This window comes from Filicampus tigris, chromosome 21 (genome assembly GCF_054856515.1).
Source record: "Filicampus tigris isolate MCC_2025a chromosome 21, RoL_Ftig_1.0, whole genome shotgun sequence".
In the NCBI taxonomy this organism is placed as follows: domain Eukaryota; kingdom Metazoa; phylum Chordata; class Actinopteri; order Syngnathiformes; family Syngnathidae; genus Filicampus; species Filicampus tigris.
The window spans coordinates 2,564,835-2,589,014 of record NC_141237.1 but is presented as its reverse complement, the minus strand read 5'-3'; the positions used below and the strand labels follow the sequence as shown (position 1 = coordinate 2,589,014).

The following is a 24,180-nucleotide window of genomic DNA, read 5'->3' as shown; positions in this document are numbered from 1 at the left end:
ACCCAACGCATTGCAAATTGCAACTTGTGTATTTGGGTGTAAGATATGCGGTCAGTTAAAAGTCTTCTTTGTGCCGTCTCTCTCACACACAAACACACTCGGCCTTTAGTCCTGCGGCGAGGCGGGCAGGTGCGCGCAGAGGAAACAGTGGCCCACTTGTGCCCGTCCACTCCAAAGCCCCCGCCCCTCTAACCCCACCCCACCCCAAATGCCATTTTTACAACGTTAACCTCTCGCAACTGCACCGTGTTCATCTGGAGCTGTTCAGAAGCTCAGACATCTGTAACCCGACCAACCAATCAAGAGGACGTTGTTATTCTGAGGCGAATTTTAAATCAGATTGGTTGAAAAAACAGCCCCCGAGCGCGCACCCCCACACACAAAGAGAGCAAAGTCATTGCACGTCACATTTAATGCCCTGGGCTTTATTGTCTTATTTTAGTGAGAGTTATGTCACATTTTTTTTTTTTAAACATCTTTTCAGCCTCCAGGTGGGACAAGTAAACCTCAAGGACACATCGCCAGTCGAGCCGGCGTTCAAGATTCCCCCCCCACCCCACCCCACCCCCACAAAGCGCACGAGCATTACTAAGTAATGCTGCCTTTGTGCTGGACTCTTCACAGAAGAGAAGTCATAAAATTCCCCAAAGGAAGGCACCCAAAAATACTTGTGGTTTTGTTGGCCTCATAGCCATCTGGAGAGATCTTTTTTTTGTTTGTTTGTTTCTCAAATGAAGAAAAAAAAAAAAGAAAAAAGGGGGTACATCCCCTTATTTTGTTTTCTCCCCTCTTGAAAAACTGGAATGATGAAACGCGTTCAGTCGCTTCCCTTATCGTCATCGATGCATCCAACGAACCAAACCGTGACACTTAAAAGCTTACAATCGAGTTGACCACAAGAACACAAAATACAAAAATAACTCTTAATACAAAAAAAGGCGGTGGGATTTTAAAAAAAAACAAAACAAAAAAAAAACTGGGGCTTGTTGCATGAAATGAAGGACGTTCCCCTTCCAACCCAAAATACAAAAAGCAGCATTGTGGTTATCAAAAAGCCATCGACGGAAAAAAGACACAAATCACAAAAATAGTGCTTTAAAACGAAGCAGCAAAGGCTTCTGGGAAGAGACTTCATCCCTGTTTGAATGGGCGCCGTCCGCCACGCCGCCATCTTATCCTTCCGACGGCTTTGTGTTGACAATGTAAGAAAGACACACGGGAGTCTGAGGCCGGCTAACATGTACAAGAGCACAAGAAGCAAACAAAAAGGTACAGTGTACAAATAATAATACAAATTATATATGTAAAAAAAAAAAAGTGTAAACACGGCACAATAAATAGATCAAAAGCAGCATCTCGCACCATGCACGTGATAAAACGTCTCTATACAACTCACGCACGCGCACACACAACTGACTTTTTTTTCCATCCTCTTTTTTCGCTCCCAAGTGCAAAACATCACAAACGGACAGTTGTGTCTTCAAGTGGTTATGTACAAATATGTCCTTACTGTACACGTACGCACAATGTACACCACGCACGGCTCTCAACGGGAACAAAAACAACAAAACAGAACCAAACACGCTTTAAAAAAGGACACGACATGGCGACCCGCTCGTCATCCTGGCAGTCCCTTTTTGAAGCCGCCCGCCCCCCTCCCCACCCGACGCTACGATGCACAGCACCTGAAAACTCAAACGGATTGCGCCCCCCTCCACCGCCATTACGTCACTTCCATGGCCACCGTGTTGTCCACAATGCTGTTTAGTGACGATTTGTCCTCCTCGCGCTTCTCCCTGCCCACAACACACATCACAGAAATATGCTTTACATCCAACTAATGACCACCCGCCCCCCCCCCCCAAAAAAACAACCCACAATTTGATTCTATTCCATTTCAGAGGACAAAGGCTCAAGATAATTACAAGACATATGATTATCTTATGATTTGATTCCATTACAGATGTTCTAAAATTCGATTTAATTTAGATTCTTAGAATGATTTTTCCATTACGATTGAAATGGACACGATTTTATTCCACTGCAAAAAAGGGGGCCACCGAGTTACAATTCAGTTTGACTCGAGAGATCTTCGATTAAAAAATAATATCACAGGGCTACGCTTCAATTTGGATGCATAAGGGTTACGATTAGATCAAATTCTAGAGCACTATGTGGTTCAATTATGATTTAGAGAGCTCGGGATTAAAATAAATCATGATTTGGAGAGGCCATGATTACATTAATTTATGATTCATAATGAATCAAAATTGGAATAGGGATTGATTTGCCCCTCCTATGCAATCCTTTGTCTACGTTTTCTTAATGATAACTTTTCCGCAATTCCAAAATAAAAATAAATTGCAGAACTTTAGGCAGTTCGTCAGATTCTAAACCATTCAGGTTTCTAACCAATCTTAAACTCTAGTAGAACGGATTTATACCTGAAAATGCAAAAGCAATTTTCTGAAAAACTGCGATTTTGGCAACGCCCTCACCTGGAATTGATGTCCAAGGTCGGCGCGGCAGAGACTTTGGGCTTCTGCAGATTGGTGGCGGCTGCGGCAGCCAGTTTTAAGGCAGAGGGGGGCACGCCGGCCAGGGCGCGGGGCAGGTGGCGCCCCGCCAGGTTGGCGGCCGACGGGACGCTCAGACAGATGTTGTTCCCGATGAGGACCTGAGTGGTGGGGGCGGCGTTGGCCGGGCCGCATCCCAGCAGGCCCAGCGCCGCGTGGCTGCCCGGGGCGGCCGCCAGAGAGACGGGGACGGCGTTGGCGGCGGGCGGAGGCGCGGCCGGATGGGCCGAGGGCTGCAGGAAAGCGGGGGCGGCGGCGGTGGGCGACGGGTGGCTGGGGTGAAGCGCCGTGGCCGTGCTGGACAGATGCAAACCTTTCAAGACACCTGACGACGACAAACAAAAAGCGACTTCAGATGGGATCAACGTGCAGGCCGCTACTTTGTTGACTTTGTTTTAGCTCCATGTTCGCTAATTTATTATAGACTAGCATCGCGAGTCAGAAGAACAGTCAGTTAACCTGCTGACACCCACGTCACTTACCAGGTTACACAAATGAGTTGATTCCCAAAATAGTGGACAGCTGCATCCCTACATGGCGACTTGAAAGGAAAGCAAGAGGACAAGCACAAACCTGCCCCCAGCACGCCGTTGACGCCGCCAGCCAGCACCAGCTCCTCTTTGGACTTGAAGGCCAGCAGCTGGTCGGCGGTGACCAGGGCCGAGGCCGCAAACTGAGCGCTGGCCTGGTCCAACGTCTTGGACACCAAAACCTGAACGGAGGAAGTCAAAGTTGTGACGACAGCGTGAGCGAGGCGGGGCGGCTAGCGAGCGGCTCGATACCTGACTGATGAGCGGGCCGGCGCCGCTCAGGGAGTTGTTGGCGTGTTGTAGGATTTGTTGCCGCTGCTGCTCCTTTTGCTCCTTGACTCGCGGCTGCTCCTTTTTGTGTTGCTGTTGCTGGCTCTGCTCCAGCTGCTGCTTCTGCATGACAGCCAGCTGCTCTTGATGCTGCTGGTACTGCTCCGCCGTGAACGCTAAAGCGGGGCAAAAGATGGACGATCGTTGGTGAAAAATGGAGGAAGTGGACGAAGTGTCGAGATTGATACCCCGAATACAAGGGCTGTGCAATTAATCAAAATTCCATTACGATTATTACACTCCGTTACAAAATTGGCATAATCATCAAAAACAATATTCATTTATATCCAACGAACAATGTTTGTTTACACAAGGAAATCATACATGCACGTTTTTTTAAATTTCATAACTCATTTTATAAATTTTGCTTGGTACACAAGCAACTTGCATTTGTCTGCATATTTTTAAAACATTTTCTTGTTTTGTACCCAAAAATAAATGATCGTTTGAATAATTGTGAGTTTTGTTATGAGGAAAATAATCATGAGTCATATTTTTCCCCCCATAATCGAGGAGCATTGCATCGTTCAATCCATTGAATAAGACATTGAAAAATGTGGTTTTCACGAGTTTCAAATTGGCCACGTCAGAATCAAAGAAAAGTAAATGAACCTGATTTGACGGACCGCGAACCAATGGACTCTGTGTGGAATTCAAACGCCCGCAGACGGGCACCAGTTTGACGACCAGACCACCATTTTAAAGAGCCGCATCAAGTCCAAATATGAAGAGACCACAAAGTAAAAGACCGACATAAAAGTCTGTCCTCACAGGAGCGTCTGCGAGTTGAAGAGGCTTTTCTCCATTCCTAGAATGGCCGCTCTCCAGAGGTGCACTCACATCAGTGACTCAATCAATAAATGAACCAATAACACCGACTCCATCTTTGAGGGCGTGCTCCAAGGCAACGTACCTCAAAGACTCAAGCCTGTTAGGGCTGAAAACCAAACATCGGAGTGCAATATAAAGCCGTCTCAACGTACGATAAAACGCCCGTCGTTGACATTGTTCATTTCCATCTCCTTCGCCGCGACTCAGAGATTCTTTCCCTCCGCTTTGTAACACTGTGGCACTGATGAATTGCGCAAGGAAAACGCACATCTTCAACGGACAAGAAAAATAACACAAAAATCACTTCTTTACGGCAGCAGTTGAGTAATGCCGGCTGGGAACTGTGCGCCTCTCCACCGTCGTTAATTAACAATTAAAACTGAATCGATGATGGAAGAAACACGCACTCACTTTTGACAGGAGCAGCCGGACCAGTGCGGATCTGCGCCAAGGATCCTCCAGACAGGCTCCGAGTTAGTCCCGATATGGCCCGACTAAAATCCCCAAATCCTTTCAGAGATGAGCCCCTCGCGCCCAAAGCGTGCTGGGAGAGCGTCCGCGGTCGGAAATGCCTCCAGCGGCACGATTTGATGTTCAAAAGAATCCGGCTGAGGTCCGCGCTCATGCTGGACGACGACGGCGGCGAGGCGGCGGCCGAGGGGGAGGAAAGAGGGCGGCAAGAGCCGGCGGGCTCCGAGGTATTGCTTTCTGAGGTACTGGAGTTGCAGAGCGGCGAGCTCGGAAGCGGCCGGGAGAGTGAGTCGGGCCGCGGGTCCGAGTCCAGGTACTGACAGACTGCGTCCAGGTCGGCGTGCGCCCGATCCAGCAGGAACCTGCAAACAAAAAATGCAAACAAATTTCTTTGACATGAGATGATTAAAAAAATTCATAAAATAAGTTTAAAAATTTATTTAAAAAAAGGTACAAATTCAAGTCTTGTAAAACAAAAAAATCCTTGTGTAAAAAAACAGTGTGATGGATATAAATGCATATTAATAATGCTTTTTTTTTTTTTTTATGATGATGCCAATTTTGTGATTGAATTTGGCCGAATTCCATCAGCCATCCCTACTGCACTCACCTGCCCCCTCGGCCCAGGCGGCGCCGAGCCAGACCCAGGCAGCGGCGCGGCGCGTTCAGCGAGGTCAGACAGTAACGGAAGCGCGGGTGTCCCAGGCCGCCCTCCAGCGGGCTAACCCACGGCCAGCTGCCGCTCGGGCCGGGACTCGACTGCGGTGCCACAAGCAAAAACAATCACAAAGAAAGAAAGAACACAACAACGACAAAAATGACGTCACTTTGCTGCCGACTAATGGGAGCACGCTGAAAATAGTAGCACAGGAAAAGAGAGCGAGAGAGCACTCACCGCGTAGTAATGACAGCCGGCCTTCCTCCTGAATGCGTAGCAGCCATCTGGGTCGTTCTCCTCTTCTGCCTCTGAAGAACCTGAATGAATCTGGACAATGGAGGGAGAGAAAACAAAAAACACTTGAAACTCAAGCGGGCTCAATGTTGATTATTACGCTGGACGTTTCCTTTGCGTGTAAAAGCAAAGATCATTTCCAGGCCACTGGCCGCAAACCCTGCACATGTTTTCGGAAACAGAAAATTTTGAAATGCGACAACGACAATAACGACAATCGAAGCCTACGACGAACTGGAAAAAGTGTGCTGTTTGATGCAGCAATTCTCCAAAAATCCAATTCAAATCGACACGGCGATGTCACAGGCAGCAATTTAGAAACAAAAACTGCTTTATTTGAAACTGCATTTTATTTATGCAGAATGAATCTTATATTTACTGTAAAAGAGACTTCAGATGAATTTATTGCTTGTTGATATCTGTAAACAATTTTGAGTTTTCTGTCAACCTAACGTGTGTTTTGTAAACACACAAGACAATTTTTCCACCACAGCAAACCCTAGCGGACATTTTGGTAAATTTGTGGACAACGTTTTTCGTTCTTCATCAATTTGAACAACGGCATTTTGGTGAATTTCTGTGAACCATTTTTTTGGAATGAGACGATTTTTTTAGATGAACATGGAATTTTTAAAAATATTTTTACAACGGTCGCAGACTAACAAATTCTGAGTTCAAAGCAGTCGCTCAGTTGATTGTTTTTTTTTTTTGCTTTGCTTTGCTGTGTGTTGTGAGCGAGCTTACGATTCGCCGCTGCTCGGGTTGAGTAAAAAAAACTTTTTTGGGGGGGGTTTCAATTGACAGGTCAGGGTCAGGCTTTTTTTTTTTCCCCTCGATGCGTTTTACCTGAGAGAAGGCTTCATCGTCGGAGCTGGGGAAGTCATACTGATTGAGGTCCTTGAGATTGAACACTGAGGGTCCCACGTGGTGGGGCACCAAGCGAGGGGGGATCTTGGGCTTCTTCTCATATTTCCTTTTGGTTCGCACGACCTCCGTCTTCTCCTGATGGGAGAGAGAGAGAGAGAGGAATTGAGGTGGGGGACGGGGGGAGCTGCTGGTCACGAGAGCTAATTGAGTCATAATGACGACGGGTGACAAGCGAACTATAAAGCCGTGTAATGAGGCGTTCTCAAGCCAAAACGGATGCAATCCAACTTGGAGAAAAACAAAAACAAAGGACTAATAAGAGGCTGGCCTTTGTTTTCACCTTTTTGTAGTCCATGTCCAAGTGGTCCTGGTGCCGGTACTGGTTGGCGCTGGGGATAATAGGGATGGTGTAGACGGGCTTGACCAGAGCCTGCTGGGCCAGCGCCTCTGCCATCACCTCGCTGCCAAAGTCGGGCATGCTGTTGCTGTTGGGCCAAGACAAAAAAAAAAAAAAAAAAAAAAAAGACTTCAGACTGCCAGCAAAGAAATGACAATGTAAACCACCAACATTTTAAATGGTATACATATCACAAATGACGATCCTAAACTAGGGATGTAACCATTTACTCAAGCCCTGATTCCATTTTCAGTTTTTTTTCCCAGCAAAACGAAAGACTCATTTTATAACAAAGATGTTTCTATTCTAACATTTGCATTTTGACCTTGTTACAAACAGTAACTTTACAAAAAAAAATGACCTAATAATTTTTACTGTTTAACTACATTTTTGTCTGTTGTTTTTTTGTGCTGGAACTAAACTAAACTCAAAATTTTTGATGAATTCTTTTATTTATTTATTTTTACATCGACGCATATTTTGAGCAGTTTAAATCGATTTATCATTACGTCCCTATCCTAAACACAGAAGCCGATTTAATCTCTCAGTCCAAATAGGTCAGTTCAACATACTTTCTTGACACCAATTACTACTTCCCAAGCATTTGAGCAAAAAAGGAGCAACCCCTCCAACAGCAGCAGAGGCTCTCAAAATAACCGCGCTCGCAACACTCCCCAGATGCACTTTGTGACAGACTACATGCTTCTCGCTTTGCACATGGGCCGGCCGACCACGTTAGAGGTGCGGACAAACGCTGGCGACCGTGCGCAGCCACATGACAGGCAGGGAGAACAAGCGCAAATTGAAATGTCACTATAAATCAACGGCACTTCAAGGAGATGCCTGCAATTTGCGCAACTGTTGCAGGAAATTCATTCCATTCGGCCGCCGTGTCGGGACAGATAAAGACGCCGCTTTGGGGGACCGGGAACAAGTCTGCGCTGCAAGGTTAGGAAATAAAAAATACAAACGAAGAAGCAGCTTAAAGACTCTCAGAAGCAGTCAGGCGTTACATTTAGAAGGCGCTTTCCAACATGAATGCAGTGTGCGGGGCCAGCCATACCTCAGCCAAAGTGATTTCTGTACAAAATTTTCAGCCAAAATTTCATACATTTTGTCTAGTCCCAAAAGGAACTTACATAATTGTAGTGTGTCAAAGAAATGTGTCTTTGTTTTTGTGTGTTTAAACATTTTGTTGTTTTGTACCAAACGATCGTTTGAACAAGCGTGATTTCAAATATGACCAAAATAACGGCGATGAATATTTTTTCCATTATGAAGCAGCGGCGTCTCACCGCTTCTCGACAATCTCCAGTGTGAGGTGCAGCATCTCCCGCTTGCTCTTCTCCCTCCTCTTGATCATCTCCAGGATGGTGACGGCGCGGCTCAGGTCCCTGCGAAGCTTCAGCATCTTCTCGTACGACGCCTCGTCATTCTTGCGGTTCTGCGAACGGCAAGGACCAGGTGTTTTTTTTTTCTTCTTTTTCTACCCCCCCCAACGTCCGCAGATAGTGGCAAAAGGCCCCCCGACATGTTCGTGGCCCACCTTCCGGGTCTGCATCTTCTCGGTGCGTCTGCGAAAGGCCACGTAGGGGTCGCTGGTGCTGGAGCCGTCGCGCTTCTCCTGTTTAATGTTGGAGACGAAGGTGCCGAACTTGCACAGCTTGCGCTTGCGGCTCCAATAGTCAAACACTTCCTTGATCAGCTCGTCGTCCTCCTTCAGCAGCAGCTTGGCCTCTTGGAGACTGACAAACTGCAGCGGAACGACAATTACCTCAGGTCCGGATTGTCAGGACAAAATAAAAGTCAACACTGTTACTCAAAACAGTGCAGGTTCATGTATACGTTTGGCTTTTGATGATGTATATAGGTCGCATGTGTGTATGGATGAGCGCTCAAATTGCAGACCAAGATTTTAAAAAAAAAATAAATAAATAAAATACAATAAATCATATTCGTGCTGCAGTGTGAACATGGCCGGGACGTGATTGTGCATGAGCTTCACCTGCTGTCCGCTGCCTTTCTCCAGGCGGTCTATCATCTCTTCAAACTGCAGCGCCGTGATTTCCATTTTCTTCTTTAGCTTATTCACAAACGTCTCGTCGCCTGAATCCAGGTCGTAGTCTGGCTGCTCCGTATCCAAACCGAAAGCTGCGCAGAGACCGGAGGCGAGGCGGTTAGCGGCAGAGTTTGAAGCGATTCTGACACGTTAGAGCTGAGGCCTTTGCTTTCATTCTAGGGCTGTGCAATTAATCAATTACGATCATTACACGCCACGCTTACCAATTTGGCAAAAAAAAAGATTATGCATTTATATCCAACGCACTGTTTGTTTACACACAAGGAAATCATGCTTGAATTTTACATTCCATTTCGAGCAGCCCTATTCACTCCAGTAAAATGATGAATTGACTCCCCTGGGAAAAGCGATTCCGCTTTACAGAAAGCTTTTGCGATCTGTTGATGGTGGGCGCGAAAGAGCACGGCAGCGGCACACGGAAAAGACGATCGCAATGACTCACGCTGTATGTGAATAAGCTGCTTTGGCATTTTGAACTCGCCGGGGTAGAGCGACTCGTAGTGCGTGATGTTGCGCTCGGCCTCGGGCACGGGGATGACCATGTTGTCCCGCTTCTCGCCGTAGACCTGCTGCGCCGAGATGGCCCGCTGGAGATGGTGCTCCTGCCGGGGGAGACACACACAGACACGAGCCGTTAGCACATGACGCCCGCCTGAAACTCGCTGCAATCGTTACATCACGTTTTCATTTACTCCAGTGGGCAAGCCTGGAGGGGAAAACGGCTCAAAAACAGATGGAAGATGCTGTTAAATTGCACTTCAAAAAGCAACTCAATCAACTCAGGGGGAAAAAAAAGGCAGTTTGCTCGTTTTGGCTTGGGTGCGGGAAGAGTTTTCAATTAACTGATTTAATGGCTCATCTCGCTCGGAATTCATGTCGGTAAATAACTCAGAAAAACAACTTCAGTGCCTTGCAATTGACAAGTAGAGGACACGATGCAAATTCTTGCAGAATAAATTGAAGGAAACACTGACCAAAGCCGTTCATCAAAAGAACGCTTTAGCGCGTTACATAAACTAAACAGACGTCAGCAAGCAGCCACGGCGATAGAAACAAAACATAAAAAACAAACAACGGCAGCACTTCTAAAAGGAGTTCAATTGAAGCTTCTCGTCTCGGTGCCAGCACTTGCAAAAGGACGCAGCAAACGGCCGACGCAGTTACGGCTTGTTCTCGCAACTCTTTTAACACAACTCCCACTCCTTCTGAAACGCAAGCACATTTTCACTGCCGCGTTTTCTACGAAGTGGGTCATCGGGTGGCGCCACACAAAAATGGCGTGACACAAACGTGACCAAGGGACGGCAAATATCAGCCAAACTAGTCCACATATCATCTTAATCAATAAGCGCCACTTTTAACATTTTAGAAATTAAAAATTTGACACCATCACGCTCTTCAAAACTTGCAATGTCAGCAGGTCGCAGCGCAATTCAAATACGACGCCATTTCTGACAAAATATGAAAGTCAAAAGCCACTGTGTTTGCCAACTTCGAAAAGTGCTGCCTTCAAAACCTTCCATTGGTGGTTTGTGCTGTTTTCTGGTTTTGTTGTTTTTAGTCATCAGCGCAGGCAAACTGACAAGATATGCGCAGATAATTTTGCTCAAGGTTATCATAGCATCAGAATCTGATACCGTCCCATGGCGGATGCTGCCTGGTAGCGTTTGGATTTTCCCATATTTACACTGTACTCCCTCAAATAATTCAAAACCAACTCACAAACAGACAAATCATGACAAAGGTCTGCTTGACAACACACACGCTATGCCATTAATCACAAACCTGCCACCATTGAAAACATAAAAGCAGAGTCTGCGAACAAAATGTTCCGCCAACATACGCGTGCTTAATTTTCTGTCAGGGCCGCGGAGCTGCATGAAGCAGAGTCCAACAGAGATGAAGACAACAAAAAAAAAACATTTTCATAGCACTGCACGTTCTTCCAATGAAATGTTCCCAAGCAAAAGAAAAAGCTTTCAATAAAGAGGAATGATGGGTTGCCAAGGCAACCAAAATATGGCTTGCAGCAGGTGTTTTCAGCTAAGTCGCAGATGATTGCGCTGAGCTGCCAAGTCAATCGTCAAGGTCGCACTGAACCACCAGAACATTCCTTCTCATTTACAAGAAAAAAAAAAAAAAAAAAGCTAACTTTTTTACTGCCTCTATTCTACAGGATTTGAAAAACAGTTGTGCCCCAGCTAATTGACAAACGTCAGCGCACGTTCTGCGGTCGGTCAAGTCCACTGGCGCGCTCCACTGACCCCGCAGTGGATGTAGGTCAGGGAGCTAAGCCACGCCGCCTGGAGTAAAACGCTCCTCTTTATCTCTTTTGTCACTCGGTTATGTAATTCCGTTGGAGGTGGGGGGAGGGAAAAGGGGGGGGATTTCTGCTGACTTGGCGGGCCCCGTCTGTGTTTTCCTGACGTTTGTGTCTGCCGCTCAGCATCACAGATGGGCTCTCCTGCTGATGAGCTCTGGGACCAGTGCGGCGAGATTGAGGGGGTTGGGGTAGGGGAAAGGCCTCAAAAACAAACACAATGAAGTAATTTCAATGAATACACATGGGGGACTGCAAATATTTGCCTTTGCATATTAAAAAATGTGCCCAAAGTTGATTATTTTCAAATGTGGAGCGTATGTAATATTTTGACCAAAAAAGCTGGTTCCACTGAGCAACGAATGTGAACGTAGCTATTTTTGTTTATTTTGTGTGAGGCTGAACATGCTCACAATTTCTCTGTGACAAGAAAAACGGTTTGGAACAAGGAAAAACAGTCTGTGAATATCTTTGCAACCTTTCACGCACCCTGACAATAAAAACACAAAATTCTCTACTTTTGCAAGCATTCATTGCTCAGTGAAGACAGCAGTTTAATTACAATTACAAATTTTGCGTCAAAGGTAAAAGTGCATTCATAGTTATACTAACAGACGATAGTTTAGAACTGAGGTACATTTGTATCCGATACTAAAACAAATACGTAATACGTTGTGACAGTTCTTGATTTATTTTCCACTACATTTATATTCTATCAATTTGTTTAACTTTAATGAGGCAAGTAGTCCAATTGAAATTGAAAAAATACTTCCGAGTTTAAAATATATTAAGTGTTGTCACTTTTCAAACACCCTGCACATAGAACCTGTGAAAAACCACCATCACCTCTACTAACTTTGATTAGAGGGGGAAAAAACACTGAATTAAGTTATGTTGATATGGGAAAATATAAGGAAAACCTCCACAATTTAGTGGCTAAGATCACAGCGGCCAATTGGAGTTAGCTCCAATGTTCTCGTTAGCAAGCGACACTGTGCTGTCCTCCACGTGCACTGATTCAAAAGTGAAACTGGATTCAATCTTCCCCACGCCGGCGCCGGCAAGACGGCGCAGCCACCCACATGGCCGCCTCGGGATCTGTCAACTCCGCCGAGGACGGCTGTCAAAAGCCGGCGGAGGCTCAGCGTCTCCCCCTGGCCTTCGTCCGCGGAAAGTACACCGCGGCCTAGCACGACTAGCCCGCGGAAAGTCAACAAAATGGTGGAAGCGACACACGTCACGTGACTTCTTTGTGCGCTCCCCCGCATTTTGTGGCGGACCGAACGGGCGCGACGCGGCCAACCGGCGGAATGTCTATCGCTAAAATCCCCGCGACGACGCCCGCGTTGCAGCGGGGCGGCTACGCGGCGAACTGGCCGAGAATCCGTCGTCGTGTGGTCGGCAAGCGCAGACGCGGTGGCCATTTTGAGCGAGCCTGCGCAGGCAGCGTAGCGGCTGGGTTGTTGCCGCCAGGTGGGGGGAAAAAAAAACATCGTCGAGACTCCACCGGGCCGCTGAAAAACAAACAAAAAAATCCCATACCGATTCCTCCTCCTTTTCCATCCCAGTAGGCATCTGCGGCACTGCCCGGTTGATCGAAGCATATTCGTGCAGGTCCGGTAAATCCTCGCAACGGAAGACGGGCAGGGGCTTACTAGCATCCAGCGCCCGCGCCCGAAACGACAATTTACTCATTTTTTTGAAACACTTATATTAGCAAATGCGGCATCAATCTAGTCTATCTGCGAGGAATTCCGCCTCTAGTTCTCATGGATGGATCCGGGACGGTCTCCTGGAGCGGGCGGCTCGATCGGAGCTTGGCTCGGGTGCGTAGCGGCGCGAGCAGAGCCGGGCGGGCCCGCGTCTCGGTGGCTGTGTGTCGGTGTGCTTTCGTGTGGCGCTCCGCTCTTCCTCCCCGGTTCAATGCGCCATGGCCAACATGGCGGACATTAGGAACTCGTGTAGCGCTCGCTCGCTCGGCTGCGTGCGCGCGGCCCAACCCCCCCCCACCCCATATCGCACCAACAGCCATTCCCACGCAGCTTGGCACGCGTGCGCGATCCACACAACGGGCCGCGGAGAGAAGGGGGGGGGTGGTTCCGGCCAGACTTTTCCCAACAAGGGGAAATTCTCATCCAAACTTTTTTTTTATACCGGGCTTGGACTTTTGGAAGTTCTTATTACAGCTAATACATAAAAGTAGCTGACTGAAAATATGTAAGATGGTGTATTATAATAAATCAATTCATTCGCAATAATTTAAACAACCATTTCATTGCAGATGCATGTTAAACCTGTATGTAAATAGTTTATTTTACGAACAGATTTGTTAAATAATTCTATTCATGGGTTACTTTGATAACCATTAAAAACATACATGAACATGGCTAATTGTTTGTGAAATCGTTTTTAATAAGGTATTGTATTTGTGTTTTCAATGAATAAATTAAAAGATTTGATTAGCAATGTGAAAGGATCCCCACAAAAAAAGAAAAGTCAAAATGTAAAATCTGGTTGGAAAGACCACTTCAACTTAGTGTACAAGGCAGCGCGAATTTTTAAAATTTAGTGGGAGGAAAAATGTCCTTTTTGAGGAGATTATTTCAACCCATTTATGGCATTGTATCTTCTCATAACAAAAACTGAACACCTTTGGTATGTGTATAAAAAATACACACAAAATGCTGCTCACGAGCTAAAATGTGTGTGCAACAATTTCACAGAGTGAGGAAAAATATGGAATAGCATTTAACCTGAGATACCTTGTTTACATTCCGGAAGCATCCAGTAGTATCAGAGTAGCAGGAGAACCATCATCCATTTGGGGGCAAAGTCACACTTCTGCCATGAGTGAAGCATCCTGGAAGAACTGGAAGGGGGGAGCAAAAAATAAACATATGGTAGTTGGGCGGAATCTTTGCTTCTTTAAAGTCAGAAACTTTCTTTCTTTGGTTACCAATTGCAAATTACACACACTAAAACAAAAACATCTCTGATTGTTGCTTATTTGGTACTGTTTAATGATCGATATCAGATGTAGTAGATCAGATATTTACTTTTTTGTAATTCAAAAAGTCAATAATAAACTTTTTGTTTACCTGATTTGAACAATTGCTCACCCAGAGCTCGAAGACAAAGACAATTTGAATGTCTTTTTTCATGCATTCCAGATGTATCGGATCAGTAACAAAAAAAAACTAGATTTCACGGACATTTGTGTTTCATAATGTTCATTATAACAGATACAAAAGCAAATTATTTTATTTACAAAACGAGATGTTAACCACAAACCTTATGACGTCGTTTGTACTGCGACTGTTTTAAAATGCAAGTAGAGCAAGTTCGATTGCAATGCACATATTTACTAGTAAAAGTAAAAGAAGCGGAGACGCAAAGGAAGAAGAAATCCATGCATTTCATCCATCCGTTTTGGGGACTTGTCGCTCACAGCTGTTTACACAATGCTAAAGTTAGCCTAGCCTAGCCTAGCCTAGCCGCCTGTTTAGCAAGCCTGACCCTGCGCCATTACAGTAGCAACACTTTGCCAACTCGCAACTAACTTGTCCTCCAACCACAGTCGTGCCACCTGCATGTTCCTCGGCCACCGAGAGGTCGCTGTGCCGACGTACCAACTCGTCGAGCAAAGTCTTCGAACTGGAGCAGGAGTTGGATGATGACAGCTCTTCTTGTGGTTGACATACTGCTAGCCCAATGCTAACAGTCGTTAGCTCCCCCAAGTCGCCTCGGGAAGGAAAAAAAATCGTCGTGAGGTATTTCTCCAGTAAAATGTCAAAGGTGCACGGAGTTGACAGCAAGTCTTTGCAGTCAGGCGAGGATTTAGCGAAAGAAGGGCAGTAATGTCAGCCTCGGCACAAACTTTCACGGACTGCTGAGGTTACTTCGACAAACAGCCACAAAGTGCACAGCTTGAGCAATTTGGCAGGCGACGTGTGATTGGCAGCTGAAGCCACCAATCACGAGAGGGGACAGCTACGAAGCGAGAGCTCATTGGTGTACCCCTCCAACCACCCACTGCAGTAATACTGTAATAAGGATTCTGTGCTAATAATATTGAACTGTTAGCAATGTTAGCATGTTGACCGCAATTCACATTCGAATTCCGTGCGCCTTTCTACCTCTATCCTATTTAAATTTATTCTTGATTTAAGTCCGAAAGCCGCATTTGCGCAGGCTTCATTGCAAGTTAGGGTTTGCCTTGTATTGAGCTATCTAACCTTTGTTTTTAATTATTAAAAGTTTTGTATTTCTTTCCTTCCTGTCTGCAGCCAGGTCAACAATGGAAATGAAAATCTGTTCTCAATTGCCGTACCCGGATAAGTAAAGGTTAGATGAATAAATAAATAAATGTCTTTCAATGGTCTAATAAATGAGTAAAGAAAGTAAATGTGCACAAAAAGTGTGCATGTATTATCACAACATAGAAACATTTTTTATTTATTTAGAATGAACAGTGCTGAACACATGCTGAACAGTTTGAGGATAGGATGGCTTGAATGGGATAAGAAATGTGGTAATCAAGATGGATGGATAAAAATGTGAACATTTCATGACATTGTATCCATTCCGGCCGGAATGTATGTGTGACTATGACTTGGACTTATACTGCCCCCCGATGGCCAAATCGTGAACATCACAGTGAGCAGCACAACAGAAAGAAAAAACTGAGCAGCAGAAGGCAACAAAATCGGGTAAAAAGTTAACGTAGAATTGGTGGGTACAGTATCATAAATTGTAGATATACATTTATTTGACAGCTAGTACAAATGACGGTACAAATCGTGTAAATACGTGAAGGTGAGCTGGTCCTCTACAGTTCAGTACAACCTACACCAAGACACAGCCCGGCAGTATAAATTCTGTACAAACATATACACTATTATATGTTGTAATGGAGGCGGCGTGTATGATTAATTTTGCTTTGCTCAACTCTCCTGCAAGGTCACCAAGAGCCACTCCCAACAGAGGGAGGGAAAAACAATACCCTTTAATATTACCTTAATGTTATTCAAACTGTTTTTATGTGCTTACTTAGCACAGGATGCTTTGCCCATTATCATATATAATGTATGAGGAAATGTGTGTGGTCCCTCCACATTAAAAAAAAAAAAAAAAAAGGTTCCACAAAACTGCAACTCTCAGGTGGTAGACCAAAAAGTTTCACATTTGTTGTAAGTGCACAGAGTTGGCAAAATGATTCACATTAAAAAAAAAAGAAGATAAAAATAGACTGATAGATACTGAGTCCTGTAGTTTATAAAAGTAAACACGTACAGGCTGAAACGTTATTTACACTACTGCAATAAACCCCAACACAAATCCACAGGCAATATAACAGTACTCATATTCTTTATCCTCTGCAAAGAATGACTAATATCATTGCCGTACTGAAGAGCTGAGGGTTGAGACGTCTCAATAAACAGTGTATGAATCTGTCTGTCTTATACTGCCCCCAAGTGGCCAAGGCGGGCACACAAGAAAGAGCAGTGTGCCAAAAGAAAAGTTTCATTCTTTTAAATTCCATTTAATGATGCCATTATTGTTTGTTTTAATAAATTACAATATTATAGCGTGTAAGTAATTTTAAAATTTAAAATTCACTTTCATTTAGTTAGTCCATAGCTTTGTGGAATAGCTCCTCCTACCCTTTAAGACAATGTAAAAATGTGAAAAATGTACTTGAGTACTGCAACAAAATTGTTAGTAACAGTGAAAAATATATACAACAGCAAAAAAAAATAAAATAAAAAAATAAAAAATTATAGGCATCACTTCTTTTGTCCACTAGGAGGGAGTGGAGAGCCACGTAATGCTAAAGCCTCCCATGGCTTCCATCAGCATTGCAATGCACACTGCAGCATGACTCCTGCCTCGAGAGGGGAAGAAAAAAAAAAAAACTGCATTCATGCCAGGCAAAAAAATAAAAAGAAAGTTAGACTACACTCCTGCAATTAGCTCGAGAGAAGTTAATCAACAGGAGCTTGGCTGGATCCACAAGCGGCCTACTGAGGAGCAAAGTGCTCGTGCTGCTTCCGTTTGTATGCAGGCGAGCGAGGGAGGCGGGATGAGGGCTCCAAGTTAACACACACATCAAAAGAGGAGAAGTCAGACATCCGCACGCGTTTGCCTCACCGCCAAACAAGTGCGGACAACCGCTGCGATGGACTGGCACGCCGGGGCTTTGTTCGAGTGGGAGTCACCACAGGGGAGCCCGCTTGAGAAACGGCATCTGGCTTTGTGTATTCACTCGCCTGCTCGCAACTCAAGTGGCTGTCACGACTCGCCGTTTGCCACTTTAATTCGCGGTGAGTCCTCTCCTTCTCAGGGTGGATTTGTTTCGGGCTCAGCCCTGCTGCCTCTGGTGCAGAAGCAGGCACGCCCCCGAGGATGCTGGCCGGCTGTTTCCATGGCAACGGCAGCCTCAACGCCCGACAACAACGGGAGCTGCGCAGCAATCCAGAGACCGATGCAATCAATTTGCCCTGCTTGTCCATATCAATTACCTTTCACGGATGCATGGATTACGACCATTGGTGGAGCTGAGGGGGTGGGGGGTGGGGGGGGGGGTGCGTCCAGATAAATGACTTTGGGGTATTTTACGACCCCCTCCTATTATGGAACGTATAAGGAATTTTTATCCGCGTTTTCTGACGATTTTTTGGGGGTTGGTAAAAACAATTTAGGGTTGTGCAGACCTCCTGACATATCCTTGGCCCTCCCATCCCCACACTCCCAGGAAATAATCCTAGATCCTCCAGTGATTACGACAGTGTTTGCCAACCTTGAATTGGCAGCAAAGTAACACTTTCATTGATATGGCCTTTGCACCAAAACATGACATAACTACCTTTGGGGTACGGCACAAACTAAAAAAAAAAAAAAAGGAGCACTTTTACCTTTGCCAAGTACTGCAGTTATGAGTGTTTTCACACGGATTCGGGTCCCTGCTGAGTAACCTGAAATTAGGCCTGTTAGTTAAATTACTGCCATCTCGACACTTCACCTTTGGAGCGGCGTCTCCATGGCGACCTGTCGGACGGCGGCGGGCCACGTTGCCTGTGACACGAGCCACAGAGGGACCTCGACTTTTTGCTGGAGTGCGGCCTTGAGGCCTGATAATACTAACGCGCGCACACACACATACTCTATAATAGACAAAATATTGTATTATGCTGATGTATTTAAAAAAAAAAAAATATATATATACATATATATATATATACACATATACACAGAGACAACTCTTGAGATGCCAAACGGCCTCCTCCCGTTGGCGGGCATCCTGCCACTCTCCGCAACAAGCACAGAGGTCAACACGGCCATTAAGCGGTCCAGGATGGGCCGGGACCTGCAGGACCTTTGTCTCAAGGACACTCGTGCCTCCCTCTCGTCAGCAGGCTGTTGTAAAAGCTGCAGGCGACGGGGCATGTTGCCAACACACACGCTGGGGGGACAGTTCATTAGGTACACCAGCAGTCTAGAAAAAGGCTTTGCCTTGGTCGCTGAAGGATGAAAATCTCTGCGTGGTGCTGGAGTTGATATCCCGGCTGATGTTGGGATTTCAGTAGACAACTACGAATGGTAGAATATAAATGCCGTTTCAATTTATGCAATATTCAGTGAGATATTTCAGAAAATGCTCTTTTTCAGTGAATAATGAATCCTGGCTCCACATCAATTCCCAAGGGCTGCTTCTCGGATGGTAGAAGACCCTTTCCACATTGTTTGGAATGGAAATCGCTTAAGTAGTTTTCGTGCAGTCTTGTTGAACCGAGAAAGCAAAAACTAAACTCATTAAAGTAGGTAAATAATATCCATCCATCCATTTTCCATAACACTTGTCCTCATTAGTGTGGCGGCTTAGCTGGAGCCTTTCCCAATTGGATGTTGGCCAAAGAAGGGGGGGACATAGACCATGGACGCGTCGTCGGCCATAACAATTCTCGCAGGTATAGTGTTTATCCCCCCCCCCCCCCGCAGTCATCAGTTTAAGCAAGTGTACCTAATGAAGTGTCCAGTGAGTGTTTTTCTTATATAAACAAACCACACAACCGTGTCCACATAAAGCGTTGAGATTAAGAGATGAGCGCTCGCTTTGATTTTTGTAGCGGTCTGCCTAACTGGACTGGCAGCGCCGTGGAAGGCGACCTTTAAATCTCCCGTTTTCGACTCCTGCCTTCAGCCGGGCCGAGCCTCCATTTCTCTGCCGGGATGGCGGGCGGGAATCGATTTAGTACGCGCTGCTGCGCCTGCACAGTGGGATAAACATGATCAACTCCCTGCCACAAAAACAAGCAGCAGAGCGAACACATATGGCACAGTGACGCGGTTTGGGTCGAAAGGACTTTCCCTTTGGGGCACTGTCAGCGGTCAAATTTCATCATCAATTTCAGCATACCGCACCACAGATCAAAACTAGTGCCGATGCGCTCATGGAAACATAGGAAGAACCCCCCCAAAAATAAGCAAGCGTGACTGACACAAAATATTCCCAGCATGAGTTTGGAAAAAGAAATTCCCAATTTGCTTGTTCACTAACTGGCGGCAGAGTTTAAATGCGTCACATACGGAAGAACTCCACGATAGAAAGACTGAACCGCCTCCCGATCAGAGGAATGCTGCCCAAAAGGATTAACAGTGTTTCAAAACACCTTCATCTATTGCCCGTGCTGTTTTTCTCCACATGACGCCCGGCAAACAGCAGCAAAACAAACCTGCCGCTTGCCGGGTGTCCTCGTCTTACCTCTCAAAAAGCACAACGGTATCCAACCTACCCGGCACCCCTGTTGCGAAATCCGTGCAGTCAGACATTGGCAGCCGCCAAATTTTCTGCATGAAAAGGCCACGCCTTGCTTTGAAAAGCTCAATAAACCAGCATTAAGCCGGCCAACTTGGTCACAGCATCGGGGTGGATCGTCGTCCTTCAGGCAGGAAGGACGAAGGAACCTTTGGGAGTCCCGAGGGTTGATGGGAGAAGGGTGCCGTGTCACACGTGTCACAAGGGCATTTGTGGACAGCGGTTCCGGTTCAATTCACAGCTATGCGGCCGAGCTTTGACAGGAAGACAACGATGCACTCACTTAAGAAGGTGATTGTGGTATTGCACGCTGAACAGAGTGAGAGAGAACAATAATACTGCTTATGTCAAAAGTGTTTGATTTATGACCCTCACTCCCATGGAATGAGCTGGTTATAATTTAAAAGATTATGTGTAGCCGAAGACAACGAGAGAAGAATAATACTGTGTCAAAAGGGATTTAAAAAAACAAACAAAAAACACATGTTAATTTGAAGATGCAAAGAGTACCGTGCCATTAAAAATAAAGATTCAGAAAAAACTGCAAAGCAGAGTTAGCAATAATCAATACAACATAGATCATTGAACTGCTTAAACAGTATTTTCAAAAAGAAGTAGGAGGAAGTAGAAATGTATCGATTGCTACCCCCTTACATTCATTTCATCATTAGTATATCCCAGTCTTTATATTTGTGTCTATACAAAAAAATAAAATATAGTACTATACACGATATCAGGATCCAGCCTTGCGAGTTCACTTGACCGATTATTTTTCAATGTATTTGTAAGCAATCCATATAATAGTTCCTATGTTCATTTGACTAAATGATACACCTTAAACCTTTATTCCCCCCATGACAGCGAACTATTAATACTCACATAGTATTTGTACATCACAATACTATAATATTTTCTTACTGACAACATAAAATGTATGTCATGCTACTGCTAATTCCAAATTTATGACCCACGGTGGATTGAAAGTGAAATAAAATAGTCAAACACCATAGGGTGAGAGAATCATCACCAAATATCCGTCACAAAATAATGAAAATAAAAAGTCTGTTTCCTGTTGTGTTGGGGTGATATGCCCCACCCCACAACAAAACTGTAAAACTGTCAAAGATACTCAGGTCTCTAAACCACCAAAATCCACCAAAATGGATTTTAAAAGAAACAAACAAGATCATTTGAGGGAGTCTACATCCAAATCAGGTGAGCAGTTTGCCTCCCAATTTTTAAGGGATATCCATTAATGGGACAAATTAGCAATCACAATGATCACTTTCTAATATTTCGGATTCAGGTCAGGTGATTGACTTAACTTGACTGATAACATTCCTGCGGTGTACAGTGAAAAAATTGTAAAATTGAAATAATATCGTCCAAAAAAACAAATGCTTTTGTCCTTTGGATTGATGCTTTGAAAAAATTGTGCATGCATGTCACATACCCGAGCCTGGAGGACCTCGAGGAGATGACGGGAGGAAATTTTTTTGAGCGGTGACAACCACTGGCGGGATGTGGGCGACGGTCTCAATGACAACACCTGCCACGGAAGAATAATGACACGCTTGACACCAACGAGGGAAGTATCGAACCAAACGTCTCTGCGGAAAAACACAAGTGGGGAAAAAAAGGTAAATGATCAAGAGAAAAAAAAAAAGCAAAGGCAGAGGAGGGCTCCAAACGAGGGCCGCTCTTTCCTTTCGACAATCATTAAGTGGAGAGGATTTGTAATTGCCGCCCGAGGTGGATCATCTCCACCCTGAGCGCCTCGCAAATGTTTGATCTAGTCGTGAGCGGCGGGCTCGCACGGGAGGAATAAGAGCCACTTACCTGATGAGCCTCAGCCGGGTGGAGGTAAACATGACGGCAGGTGGCGAGGAGCCTCTCGTGCAACTTTGTCGGCCTTTTCGCCGTCTGCGTGGCAAAAACAAGATGGCACCACCAGTACACGAAAAAGCTTTCTGGCAGAATGATTGCGAAATGATGGTTTTAGTCTTTTCTCTCTTCTTATTGTGTGAACAGATGTTACGTGAGGGAAATTGTTTCAAAGCGAGCGCCATCTGTAAAGTACTTTTCAACAGGTAAGTTGATTCAAAGAAACATAGTGTAAGGAAAGAAACCAGTTTTGGCCGCATTTGAATGAATTTATTGTGGTCTCAAAGTTGCCCAACAGCCATTAAATTCGAAAGCACTTTGGAGCAAAAGTGAGCTCAATAATGAAAGTGGTATTATGGCAATAATGGAATAAGCAGCTTGCAAACATAAACGACTCCCCACGCCGATTCTCTCGGGCTCACGAGGGGAAAAAAAATGACTTTCAAAAGCAACCTAATTTTTCTCCAGGAAAAAAGCAGAACAAATAATTGCATGTTTTTATTGTAAATGACTTTCCACGGTTCAACTCAATTTCACAAAAAGTTAAAGATCAATTTATAAAGACCTTCCGCTTTTCCTACATAGCCATACACAGAAATGACATACTGTCAAAGTCAACATCAAACAAAGGGAATTACATGTTTTTTTGAAACAACTGCATAACTATGTCCTAACGTCTGCTAGCGAAATGCTAACACGCCAGTGACAAGTTAATAAATCCATGTGGCGGTGTTAGAACACAAAAGTGCAGCAACCCATGTAGAGAGACAATAAGACAATACTCACAGGCATATATTAGAGCTACTGCAGCTTTTATTCACATTTTATTCAATGATCTTATGACTATGTGGTTTTCATAAAATACAATATTATAGTGATATTTTCCCTATTCAAAAACACAAAAATTCTTGTTTTTTTTTGGAGAAGCTGGAATAGCACCACAGAATTATTTTGCAGACCCCCAAGGTACGTTTCGTGGACACTGAGTTGAGAAGCAGCATTTTGCAGGATCCAGCCTTGCGAGTTCACTTGACAACCCACATGGTGGCGGCAGCGGCGGCGGCGGCGGCAGTACACACAAGGATGTGTGACTCACGAGAAGTGACGCTCTCCAAAAGATAATAGCGGCCCCAGAAATGGAATTATCATCATCCAAAGGAAAAAACAAAACAAAACAAAACAACAAAAAAAAACGGCGCTTTCTGCGATTGCCTGCCATTCTGCCGTGCTTTATCAGTTGGTAGGCGGAATTTTGTTGTGCTGCCTGAATGGGGAAAAAAAAAGAAATGAATGCAGCTTGTCAAATATTGTGGGAGAGAGCGGCGCGATAGAGAGGAAACAAAAAAATGTATCATACACAAGAGTAGCAAGACTGATGTTTATTTAAATTAAAGGATGGGGTAAAAAAAAAAAAACAGTCTATGGTTGCTTCCCCACAAGGAATATTGATTCCAGGTCAGCCAGCGAGGGCAGATAACGATCGGCTTTTATCAAGCCTCCGATAATTCCTACTGGAGGGACAAATGTGTCCTCGGGCGAGTCACCAAACACAATTTCGCATCGCATTCATGATGAATCTTGGCGCTTTAATGCAGTCTTGCACTTGTACACTACTACAGCTACTGCAATTGGTTATTGGTTATTGGTTTTTAGTTTTAGGGTTAGTTTTTTTAATATATAGAGTGTTATATGCAAAGCCGAGTGTTCGCCCTCACCAAACAGCCTGCTTGGATATCGAACAGACGTCCACCGCCGAGTTCGTGGTCCTGCTCTGGCAGCGAGAAGAGTTCCGGGACACCCGCCGCCGCAAGTTCCGGGAGATGCACCGGTGGAGGTTTTTCGCTGAGCATCCGGCGGCTCCGGTGAGAATCCACGGGTGAAGCGAGGCTTGCTCGGCACGCAGACGCCGCCCCGGGTGCGATTCCAGCAGGGCCCGGATTAGGTCTTTGGCGGGATTGGACACGGAGGGCCACGGCTGCGGAAGATGAGACGGGATAATGGTGAGAGCAAAAAACAAGACATTTTGTGCTTGGCAGAGGTAGAAAGTCCCTCCGGCCTCACCAGACATGGAAAACAACCGATAATCCCCACGACAGGGGCTAAAAGTCTCTTGAAAGCTCGACTAAG

The 24,180-nt window shown here is 45.2% G+C and overlaps 2 protein-coding genes across 5 annotated transcripts in view; both read right to left on the bottom strand.

Moving 5' to 3' along the window:
- Positions 1-404: 404 nt before the first annotated feature.
- On the bottom strand, positions 405-15,313 carry LOC147127123 (enhancer of polycomb homolog 1-like). Of its 3 annotated transcripts, XM_086020559.1 has the most exons (15): positions 14,984-15,313; positions 14,117-14,223; positions 9,477-9,636; positions 8,960-9,105; positions 8,501-8,707; positions 8,250-8,398; positions 6,898-7,042; positions 6,537-6,692; positions 5,634-5,723; positions 5,349-5,497; positions 4,679-5,100; positions 3,359-3,552; positions 3,059-3,288; positions 2,499-2,901; positions 405-1,796 (listed from the first exon to the last, which is right to left on the bottom strand). In XM_086020559.1, exons 3-15 carry the CDS (start codon positions 9,574-9,576, stop codon positions 1,587-1,589), a joined length of 2,601 nt encoding a protein of 866 aa, XP_085876685.1. In that variant the 5' UTR covers positions 9,577-9,636; positions 14,117-14,223; positions 14,984-15,313; the 3' UTR covers positions 405-1,586. The 3 variants fall into 3 exon arrangements, with proteins under 3 accessions (XP_085876685.1, XP_085876684.1, XP_085876686.1); XM_086020558.1 differs by lacking the exons at positions 14,117-14,223; positions 14,984-15,313 and adding an exon at positions 12,897-13,366; XM_086020560.1 differs by lacking the exons at positions 14,117-14,223; positions 14,984-15,313 and adding an exon at positions 12,897-13,362 and having other exon boundaries at positions 1,590-1,796; positions 3,150-3,288.
- Positions 15,314-22,529: 7,216 nt separating this feature from the next.
- LOC147127122 (serine/threonine-protein kinase H1-like) overlaps positions 22,530-24,180 on the bottom strand; it is a 75,209-nt gene continuing 73,558 nt past the window's right edge. Inside the window, exons 5-6 of one of the 2 annotated variants that reach the window (XM_086021078.1) lie at positions 23,769-24,028; positions 22,530-23,317 (exon numbers count right to left, since the gene is read on the bottom strand). In XM_086021078.1, coding sequence (XP_085877204.1) covers positions 23,000-23,317; positions 23,769-24,028 — 578 coding nt within the window. In that variant the 3' untranslated portion in view covers positions 22,530-22,999. The remainder of the gene's footprint in view (positions 23,318-23,768; positions 24,029-24,180) is intronic. The other variant, XM_086021079.1, reaches the window with a different exon arrangement.